The sequence below is a fragment of the Cylas formicarius genome, unplaced genomic scaffold, assembly GCF_029955315.1.
Source record: "Cylas formicarius isolate icCylForm1 unplaced genomic scaffold, icCylForm1.1 PGA_scaffold_2__14_contigs__length_35257938, whole genome shotgun sequence".
Lineage (NCBI taxonomy): Eukaryota > Metazoa > Arthropoda > Insecta > Coleoptera > Brentidae > Cylas > Cylas formicarius.
Genome location: NW_026844319.1, coordinates 28006133 through 28017067, shown reverse-complemented (window position 1 = coordinate 28017067; position 10935 = coordinate 28006133). Strand labels below are relative to the sequence as shown.

At 39.1% G+C, this 10935-nt stretch overlaps 1 protein-coding gene across 2 annotated transcripts; it reads left to right on the top strand.

The window, feature by feature from the left end:
• The first annotated feature begins 1515 nt into the window (after positions 1 to 1515).
• On the top strand, positions 1516 to 9874 carry LOC132698600 (ATP-dependent translocase ABCB1-like). 2 transcript variants are annotated; one of them, XM_060664791.1, is made up of 20 exons: positions 1516 to 1648; positions 1958 to 2003; positions 2111 to 2407; positions 2903 to 3003; positions 3059 to 3230; positions 3283 to 3430; positions 3488 to 3660; positions 3711 to 4058; positions 4521 to 4895; positions 4952 to 5138; positions 5199 to 5314; positions 5372 to 5527; positions 5581 to 5685; positions 6842 to 7003; positions 7057 to 7260; positions 7309 to 7550; positions 7603 to 7762; positions 7817 to 8215; positions 8262 to 8408; positions 9270 to 9874. In XM_060664791.1, exons 1-20 carry the CDS (start codon positions 1605 to 1607, stop codon positions 9468 to 9470), a joined length of 3783 nt encoding a protein of 1260 aa, XP_060520774.1. In that variant the 5' UTR covers positions 1516 to 1604; the 3' UTR covers positions 9471 to 9874. The 2 variants fall into 2 exon arrangements, with proteins under 2 accessions (XP_060520774.1, XP_060520775.1); XM_060664792.1 differs by having other exon boundaries at positions 1598 to 1648; positions 2104 to 2407.
• Positions 9875 to 10935: the final 1061 nt, after the last annotated feature.

Below are 10935 nucleotides of genomic sequence, written 5' to 3'. Positions count from 1 at the left end.
CTTAAGGAGTACAAAGAAATAGAAATAGAATAGACAGAAATAGTTTTATACTTGGAATTATTAAAGACTTGGTTCAAGATAATGTTGCAAAAACGATGCAAAAACGTCAATCAGACAGTGTTGATTGTTTACTCTAGCAGTTCTATAAATTAAACAATTAATGCGGCAATTATTACGGTGAATTGCTGCGCATATAGCACTAGTTGCTTTGGTATGGATGTGAAAGGTTATAGGGCTTAACACACATATATAAGGTCTATATTAAGAGCCTGTGTGACATTTATAATGACCAAAGGCGCGAGGGCTTGTGGCACCCCAGATATAACGTCTAAGGGTTTTGAGAGAAAAATAAGTACCTAAGATTCAAGCGTGTTACGTTATGGATTAAAAAAGCTAGATCACCTATATTTTGCAGATTATTTAAGGAAGCATTTTAAAAGCCTTTAAATGATGCACGGAGAGACGGGTCAGATGTTTGTTACTCTTACTTCTTATACTTTATATAAAACTTCTTGATTCCTCCTGCTAGCTATCTAGCTAGCTAGTTCGGGTCAACAAAAACCGACGCAGGAGTAATCCACAAGTTTTATAAAAAGTATTACAATGGCCTGTGGAAGTTTCTTCGAAAAATTAATCTTACCTCTTATATTCGAGTTTCTTCACAAAATGGTGGATTCCTTGATAATAACGTTAATTTTTGAGACGCGAAGATTGTTCACTACTAATATAAAAAATTGAAAACGAAAAGTATTTATTAATTATTTTAGGAGTAAATCATATTTTTAATGTTAAATACGTATTCATTCTAGGAATATTAAAAAAGCCTGCTGTGTCGATAAGTGGAGGAAAAAATGTTCTAAAGGAAACATTTAAAGAAAAATTGTCGAAATACATATTAAAGCACAACTTGAAAATAGGTTTAACTAATTACTTTTTTGAATTTCTTAAAATAACTAACATCGTATTTAAAATGTTTACGAACAAAATTTATCAAAATATTCATAAAATATTTATAAAATATATGCATATAGTTTGAACTAAAATAAAAGTTGCAATATAGATAGGATTTTTATTTTAGAGGCTTCCGGTTCAAGGGTAAATTATTTAATTTGGTGGTTGCTCAATAAATTTTAATAAGAATCAATTATTATAAAAAGCAGTAAATGTGTTTTAATAAACCGTTTTGGTTATGCGACCCTTACAGAACGTTTATTGGTAATCACCATAGTGCGCACAAATAGATTTCCTTAAGCGAATAAATTGGTAGTAAAATCATGGGCGGGGCATGATCACTGGCAATAATGTTATTTCAGGATTTTACCGATTTATTAATTTAAACAATATATCCGTGTACATTCGATATTGTTAATTACCGGCCATCAAGAATAGAAGAAATTAAAACAGAAAACATAACAAAATTGTGTTAAACAATGGAATTAACCCGCCTCTGACACCATCAACAAATATCTCGAATCGGACGCACTTCTGCAATTAAGTATAAATTAGGCGCCAATTGTTTAAGATGTGCCACTATTAACACATCCAGATTTTGTTCATATGCAAAAATGAAGTGAAGGCTGCGTATTTTGGCGAAAACACAAACAATGGCACGAGAAAAAATTGGAAAATCTAAACAACAAGCGAAAACGTAAGTAAATATGGTAGGTCAGTGACTTGAGATGCGATAATTTTTTTCGTGGTACTGATTAACATTTTGAATTACCAGAATAATCCACCCTACAGCAAACATTAAGTTTTCTTTCGACAATACACCAGATTCGAAATTGAATTTACTTCTTTAAGTGTATCAAGAATGATTAAAAGAAATATTTTTATCATGATACTGTTTTTTTAATTGCACACTTCTTTCTACTATCAGGTTCGCAAGTTTCACTTGTAAATGTCCTTGATACACCGAAAGACAACTTTGACTATATAAAAGCTTTTAAATTTTTAGAAAAGATGAGAAAACGAAAAATGACATGGTGCCATACTATAAACTGGTAAGTTGCGATGACCTCGCTGATAATTTACTCTTAAAAGTTGATCGCAAGTGGACAGACACTTTTCAATTTGGATATCGATAGCAGCAACAACGCCTAGTTTTTAGTACACATTCGCCACACCATTGGACAAAATATTAATACTAATCGGCACTTTGGGATCAGCAGTGTGCGGAATCTTGCAACCGTACATGATGATTTTGTTCGGGGACGCTTCTGGGATTGTAGTAAACTATTTTACTAGCATCGAATTTAATGCCACAGACGCAGACCGGGAGAGAGCTGTCGAATACTTGTACGATGGCATTTTCGACTTTTCCATCTGTACTTGCGCTGCAGCCTTCGCCATTATCATCGCCACGTACATCACGGGGGTAGCATTCTCATACAGTTCTCTAAGACAGGTCAGTACTTGCCTATCGACATAATTTTTATTTTAAAATAGATTTTTTTGTTCTGACATTGAACACCATAGTCGATATTAATGGATCACTAGACATGTGATTCATCATAAATTCATTTTGGCAACATTAGACTGGGTTCTCCAATGTTAATGTTATTGAAAAGACTGGAAAAATAGTTTCCCAATAAAGACAGCAATATAATCTTATAAACCGACTGATCGGAAACTCAAGAAAGAGTAGAAATTGGAATTTACCAATGTAGATTGAATTCCAATTCCAATGGACAAGTAGTTGGAATATCTGAGATAAAAGAACGAAGGAGAAGGAAACGGTCTTTTGAAACTTGTTGTTACTATGATAGTCAGACCAATCAATGCCTTCCAAAATTCCAATTAGATTATGTGTAATTTTATTTCATACATTTATGAATTTTGACTGATTCCATTTATTCTTTTCCATTTTACGATCCCTTAACCTTTCGCCCTGTTCTGGCAGACGTTCAAAATGCGTAGAGATTTTCTGGAGAAGACGTTGAATCAAGACATGGGCTGGTACGACCAGAATCAAACGGGCGACTTCGCCAGCGTAATTACGGAGTAAGATCATGGTACCGCTATGGTAGACTTGTTGCGTCACTCGTATTTTCCCTAGCAACATTCCTAAAATCGAAGAAGGCATGGGCGAGAAACTCGGCACATGCCTCTTTTTCTTTTTTACTTTCGCTTCGGGTCTTGTATGGGCTTTGATTAAGGGGTGGAAACTCGCTCTGGTCACTCTAGCGACGTTCCCCATCCAACTTCTGGTAATGGGCGTGATAAGTTGGGTAAGTATAACAATAAGCGAGAGGCGTGCTCGAATAGTTTACCACCCTCTAGCTGTCGGCTAAATACTGTAAACAAGAGATGCAAGCCTATAGTGGCGCGGGTTCAGTTGCCGAAGAGGTACTTAGCTCTATAAGAACAGTTGTGGCTTTCGACGGCCAAGAAAGAGAGTGCAAACGATACGAAACATACGTAAAACAAGGTACACATGAGGGTCATGCCTCTGACTGATATCATGAGATCCATGTTCTCGTTTAAGCTAAAGACAACAACATGAAGAAGTGTTTCTTCAATGCGATCAATCAGGGCTTCATTTGGTTCCTGACGTACTCTTGTTACGCGCTTGCCTTTTGGTATGGCGTCGGACTGGTGATCGAAGAACGCGCCATACCGATCGAAGAGCGGGTCTATACCCCCGGTAACATGATAGGGGTGAGTTTTAAGGTGGTCCACATCCTCGCGTCTGCATCGAAGTCTTCAAGGTATTCTTCGCTACTTTGATAGCCACCTGGAACTTTGGCAACATCGCTCCTTTCCTCGAGGTGTTCGGTATGGCTCGAGGGGCAGCCCATAAGGTGTTCTCCATCTTGGATAGTAAGCCGCTTATTCATAAGAAAGGAAATGCGGGGAAGAAACCCAATTTCAAGTCTAATGTGGTGCTGCGCAACGTCGGGTTCAAGTATCCCTCGAGGTCAGATGTGCAGGTGTTGAGAGGCGTTAATCTCGAAATTAAATTTGGGGAGACGATCGCTCTGGTGGGACACTCGGGTTCCGGCAAATCTACCATCGTCCAGCTACTTCAAAGGTTCTACGATCCTAGTTCGGGATGCGTAAGTCATTGTATGTTCTTTACGCGCTTTACTCATATGCTCTAGATCCTTATTTGCTAGAGTTGGCTTTCCTTAGTTAACGAATTGTTAAGGCTTGAGAGATTATGGTGACCAAAGTGATTGTTTGGGATTTAAATCAAAATTAAAATTTAGTTCTGCTTATACCTCTTTCCAAATCAGCACTGCGGCATAATTACAGTAATTCAAGCAGATCCACGAAACACGCTTAATTTAATTTGCTCATTTTTGAACGCTCCAGAAATAAAATCCTCCGTGGATTCCGCTTCATGATAGCAACGGTTGCGGTGAGGGGAAAGTGGTATGTAGTCGCGGATTTGGGCCTCATTTGGATTGACTATTCGAGATCTGTTGCCTCAAAATATTTTTAAATGCAAATTAAAACTTGCTTCCGCCTTTATCTGTTTGGTGTGCTGACAATTTTGGTGATGGGATCTGCTTCAGATATTAATAGATGGCGTGAACTTAAAACACGTCAACCTGGCGCACCTGCGGAAAAACCTAGGAGTGGTAAGTCAGGAGCCGTCACTGTTCGCAACGACAATAGCCGAGAATATACGGTACGGCAAACTCAACGCCACCACTGAAGAAATCGTGTCGGCTGCTAAGAAGGCGAACGCACACAAGTTTATTCAAAATTTGCCTAACGGTTACCAGACTCTAATCGGCGAAAGAGGAGCGCAACTCTCCGGAGGTCAGAAGCAACGCATCGCCATAGCCAGAGCTCTTATCAAACATCCCAGTTTACTGCTTCTCGACGAAGCCACATCAGCACTCGATACCGAGAACGAGGCCGAAGTACAAATGGCTCTGGATTCAGTAAGCGTTTTTAGAGAAGTTAGAAATAATGATATTGAGGTGAAGCATGATTGTAGATCGACTACACGTGCACTAAAATTGTGGTGGCTCATCGGTTATCGACCATCAGGAACGCCGACAGAATTATAGTTTTCGATCAAGGTCGCGTCGTGGAAGAAGGTTCCCATCAGCAACTGATGGAGGCCAAGGGGGCGTATTGTAATATGATCAACTCTCAAGGCTATACGGAATTAAATAGAGAAGGTAATTACTTTTACTTAAACCACTACGTGACAATTGCCATATCTGCTTTTAAACCCGAAGACAACAAAATCAATGACGTCCAAAAGAGAAAATGCTCCAGAGTAAAGAGCATGACGTTCAGCTCTCATAGTGGCTATGACAGCGATTCGGACGATGCGAGTACTGAATTTGAAGACGTATGGTAGCATGTTCTCTTTCCCTATCCTGGATGCTAGCTTTGGTACATTTTGCAGGAGGAAACCGAGGAGATGAGCTCGTTCTGGGTTATAATGAAAATCTTAAAAGTAAATTCCCGCGAATGGTTGGCCTTTTTAACGGGTTGTCTAGCGTCGGTCTTAAACGGTGCATCCTTACCCTTGTACGGATTAATTTTCGGTGACATAGTCGGGGTGAGTCATTAGCATAAATCACGTGACTTTGCGATCACCACGTTTTTTTTTAGGTGCTGGTTATCTTGGACGACGAGCTGCTCAGGGAGCAGTCCAATCAGTTTTGCTTGTACTTTCTATATCTCGGGATTGCCATCGGAATAGCTATGTTTATACAGGTAAAGTCTGTCCATAGATATAAGAAAGTGACTAACTGATATAAAGTAAGGAAAGACTCGGGCAAGCTGTAAGAATGAAATATGGCCGAACAATTCCGTACTTTGCTTAGAATTTAATTATTTGGGGTTTTGTTAGGAAACATACTAAACAATATTTATTTATTTGTGTATGTGTTTATGTTTAAATCTAAAATAAAATTAGAAATTATTTTTATTACCTACTTAAGTTACCTATAATTATTCACATAGTATCACATTCATCAGTATCAGTATCACTATCGCTATCATCGACTGTTCTAATTATTATTTGTTTTATATTATTTGCGATATGGATATACTATTGTTCTGCTTTTTCTATATGTTTAACAGAATTTGACCAACTTTGTGGAGGGATACTAAAAACCTCTGCGTCTATGAGTTTGAGCACACTGGAGCTAACACTACAGAGAAACTCCATTTGGAATCCAACCATCTTTAGAGCCAGCATGCAAAATAGTTATTTTTTTATTTCTTTTTGATGGCGCGTTTGTTTTACACTTATCAGTTGAGTCAACCCAACCCTTTTCCGGGGTATCATAAGTGTCGAACTAGGTTTCATCCAAGTAAATAATTGGCCTTTGTTGTTCTCTGTAAATCCTATTTTTTTCTAGATATTCCAGTGGTCATTTCAGAATTCTGAAAGATTTGCTTCTTTATTTTCCTCTCTGAAATGGGATTATTCACAATTTTCCATACAGTTGATGTTGGAATTTTCGTCAATGTGGCCGTTTCTTCTAAAGATGCTTGCTTGCTGGCACCACGTTCAATGAGAGTCAAATAAACACTGTTTATAACTTCCTTAGTCTCAATAGAAGTGTCTTCTACATTTAGACGGGAGCATCTGCTGAGATACACTAGTCTCGCACATATTTTGCATAATTCGCACACGATTCAACACACGCTATTTTACACACGAAATAAGAATGATTACTCATAAACTTAAACTAAGTAGTATACCAAATGAAGGAATATTAACCACGGGTATTGTATGTTAATGACCATCCTTGGAAAATCCCATTCAAAAGCAATTGGTCACTTTCTTATGTCTATGAACAGACCATACTATGATACTCTTTAAGTTCTTGATTATTATCGCGAATCACATCAAATGCTTCAGTTTTTCGCTTTTGGATACGCGGGTGAAATCTTAACTTACCGCTTGCGGAACTGGACGTTCGAGGCCATGCTCAAACAAGAAATGGCGTGGTTCGACAGGAAAGAGAACGGAGTAGGAGCGTTGTGCGCCCAACTCTCTGGAGATGCCGCTAGCGTTCAAGGAGTAAGTAAATGTCAACAAATGAATCAACAGTACTTATGAAATACATACGTCAGGCAGCAGGATCGAGGATTGGGATAATAATAAACTCCCTGTCTACTTTGGCTCTATCCTTGGCCTTCGGTATGTACCTCGACTGGAGGTTGACCCTGGTCGCCCTCGCGTTCTACCCTATGGTACTCTTCTCGATGTACTACGAGCGAAAGTCGATCCAATCGGACGCCACCAAGACCCAAAAGTTGCTCGAGAAGTCCGCCAAGGTAAGCGTAGGCATGCTCGTTAGAACTTTGTAGACGCAGATCGCTCAGATTGCAGTCGAGGCTATCGAGAACATCAGAACGGTGAAATCACTTGGCTGCGAGCATATTTTCTGCGATTCTTATAATGAGGAGCTCTCAATCTGCATCAAAATGGGTTTCAAGAGATGTCACGTGCGGGGATTTATCCTGGGATGCGCGCGCAGCTTGATGATGTTTGCCTACGCAGCCGGGTTCACTTACGGAGCCAGTCTCATGGTGGTTGCTCACGTCGACAGCGCGACAGTATTCAAGTACCACGTGTAGATGTTATTTAGGCAAGCCTATACTGAGCGAACGTTTCAGGGTTCTCGAGGTGATAATCACGAGCTCATGGTCGATAGGTAACGTCCTCACGTACTCTTCGAATATGCAGAAGGGTTTAACAGCTGCAGCGAGGATTTTCAACTTGATTAAGCGAATACCGGAAGTCCGAAACGAACCAGACGCAGGCAAAGCGGAATGGGTAAGTCGTACGACAGAGAGGGGGGGATCCCAGTTAACCTCCTTAGATTTCCAGGACCAGGGACGAGTGGAATTTTCCAAGGTTCAGTTTTCGTATCCTACTAGACCGTCGGTGCAGGTCCTAGATGGTATCGACCTGTCGATAATGGAAGGAAAAACAGTAGCGTTGGTAGGAGGTAGCGGATGTGGAAAATCTACAATTATCCAGCTTCTGGAGAGGTTTTACGATCCTACATATGGCGATGTGTTAGTAGACAGGGACGACATCAAACACGTGACTTTGGAATCGCTTAGGCTCCATCTGGGTATCGTGTCGCAGGAACCTAATCTTTTCGACAGGACGATCGCGGACAATATCGGTTACGGCGTGCGGGATCGGAGCGTGAGGAAGAAGGAGATTGAGTTGGCGGCGAAGGCGGCCAACATTCATAACTTTGTCGCCAGTCTCCCGCTGGTAAGTCTGTAATTATTGCAAGTCGAGAAGTAATACGGCCTTGCAGGGCTATGAAACGCGTCTGGGTACAAAAGGCACGCAGCTTTCCGGAGGTCAGAAGCAGAGGATTGCTATAGCGAGAGCGTTGCTGAGGAATCCGAGGATTTTGCTTCTCGACGAGGCCACGTCAGCGTTAGATAACGAAAGCGAGAAGGTAGTACATTTTTTGAGTGGGTTTTGCAAGAGATTTTCCACGAATTTAAGAATAATGTTTTCTTACACTTTAAGCAGTTCATGTTTTTGCAGGATTTTTACCATTGTGCACCACATTCCCTCGGTTATTTATTACACCTTGTTTTTTTAATTTCCTTTTTTCCTTTGCGCATGTTTTTACTTTTTCCTATATCTATTTGATAATTTATCACTTCGAGAGCGTTGCTGAGGAATTCGAGAATTTTGCTTCTCGACGAGGCCACCTCAGCGTTGGATAACGAAAGCGAAAAGGTTATACATTTTTTGAGCTAAACGCTTTCTAGGAATTTAAATTTTTCATATATTGTTTTCCCTTGTTTTCTTAAACTCAGATTTTTTTCTTTTTTCACATTCCTCATTTTGTTGTCCAGACATGTCACGTTTTCGCAGGATATTGGCTATTGTCACACGCGGGTTTTAAACATTAAAAGTTTATCTCTATTTTTTCATTCTCATTTTTTCAGAAGTATCGAATTTTTGCTACTCAGCATTCCCATATTCCGAAGAATTTTGATTTCGCAAAGGTTAGATTTTTTGCATTTGTGAGCAAAACAAACAAAAGTTGATGCCGATAAAATTACAATCCTTACAGTATCGAGGCATGCAGTTTTTCTATATTTTTTCAAATTTTCCTTTTTGCATGTATATTTCAAATATTCGCGTCAATTGCTTTCTTGAAAAGTTTTCAGCTATCCGGAAACAGATTTTAAACTGTTTTGTATGAAATTCGAGTCTACTGCTTTCATATTAAGAATGTTTATGAATGTTTTTAATTTTTTGTTTTTTTTTTCGCACTTTTTTGTGATATGTTACGTTGTTATAGATTGTGCAGGAAGCCCTAGATAATGCTAGACAAGGACGGACGTGTATCACGATAGCTCACAGATTGACGACTATCCAAGCGGCTGATTTGATATGCGTCCTCAAAGAGGGAAAAATCGCCGAGACGGGCACCCATACGGAGCTACTGGAGAGGAAGGGATTGTACTTTGAATACTATAAGCTTCAATCCGGTCAGGGTTAAACAACTCGCTAACTCGCCATGTGGCGCTGATGACTCGGTAGTTGTATTTAAGAGAAAACCCTCATTATTTTTAATAGATTAATTTAATTGTAATTGAGCAACGTTTTCTTTAAAATAGTTTACCGCCCTTTAGTTTTTAAGGAAGTTGACGTATATGATAAAAATGATTGATATTGGATTAAGAACCATCTACGAAGGAAATATGCCGCAAAGTTTGAATCCAAATTTATTTACTTTTGACAATTAAAAAACACCTTAAGCCAGACCTTATAAATGTTTTCTATAATCTAAAATTAACCTATTTATTCGCAACTTGGGGATTGCCTTCTGTTACGCCGAAATAAATTCTTCACAACCACAGTAATCGAATGAATGACATTAACCCAACTTGTATTTTTTGTCTATTTTCGGATTCCTCCTGCGTCGGTTTCGGTGAGTTGAACTTGCTAACGTTTCGCTAATCATCCTGTTGGCTTCCTCAGAACTTAACTGAAACTGGCTCGCATTTTACTCTGTTACTGCTTATATATTGTTTGAGAGGGGCGGAGCTAAATGAGGGGTATAACCATCATCTCGGATAACTGATTCCCATATTGGTGACAAGTCAAGACCTGGGTCGCGGTTGTAGCTTTCTATAGATATCTATAGACTCTCGGATTTTTCGTGGGCAGGGGAATTGATTACATGTAAGAATTTTAGTTTTATGAAAAAAAAATTATGTCCGGTCTCGTGATTGTGTTCCGCATCTGCTGATGAGTTTATTTGTCTTAGAGTGTGTCTGTCTTAGACAGTAAGTAAGACAAATAAAGTAGTAAAACAAATAAACTCATCAGCAGTTGCTGATCACTGTCACGAAACCGACATACAATTTTATTCTGTAAAACTAAAATTATTACATGGAATCAATTCTTCTGCCAACGAAAAATCCGAGCGTATAGAAATCTATAAGTGACCTAACAATCTTAACCGCGACTCAGTTCTTTCCCTGTCACCAATATGAGAATTAGTCATCCGAGACGATGTTTATGCCCATCATCCGCTACAAACAGGTACAGAGTAAAATGCGAGCCAGTTTCAGTCAAGCTCTGAAGAAGCCAACAGGATGATTGGCGAAACGTTAGCAAGTTCAACTGAACAAAAACCCACCCAGGAGGAATCCAGAAACTTTGTGGACGTTTTTTTGAAAAAAGATTTTCAAAAAAGTGAAAAACCACATAAATGTCAAAAATTACAAGATTTCTATAAGTGTCGGTTTAATGTCTAACACTTCCGCGGGGTTCTAGCATTGACACTGTTTCTCTGAACTATGAAGAAGACGCGACGTTTGATTATGCTTGAAACTAGTACTTCGAACTTCCAGGGTCCATAAATACCAGTAGTTATGTTAGTTTAGGATAACACTGCCGTCAACTTTATTTACTTACTTTACCCTATTTCACTACCCTGGATAGAAATATTTGCTTTT

Bases quoted from the DNA above. Each gene is read 5' to 3' on its own strand.
- LOC132698600 (XM_060664791.1), top strand. From the start codon at position 1,605: ATGGCACGAGAAAAAATTGGAAAATCTAAACAACAAGCGAAAAC. The intron at 1,649-1,957 runs GTAAGTAAATAT...TTAAATTTTTAG, and splicing joins TCTAAACAACAAGCGAAAAC to AAAAGATGAGAAAACGAAAA. The intron at 3,004-3,058 runs GTAAGATCATGG...TATTTTCCCTAG, and splicing joins TTCGCCAGCGTAATTACGGA to CAACATTCCTAAAATCGAAG.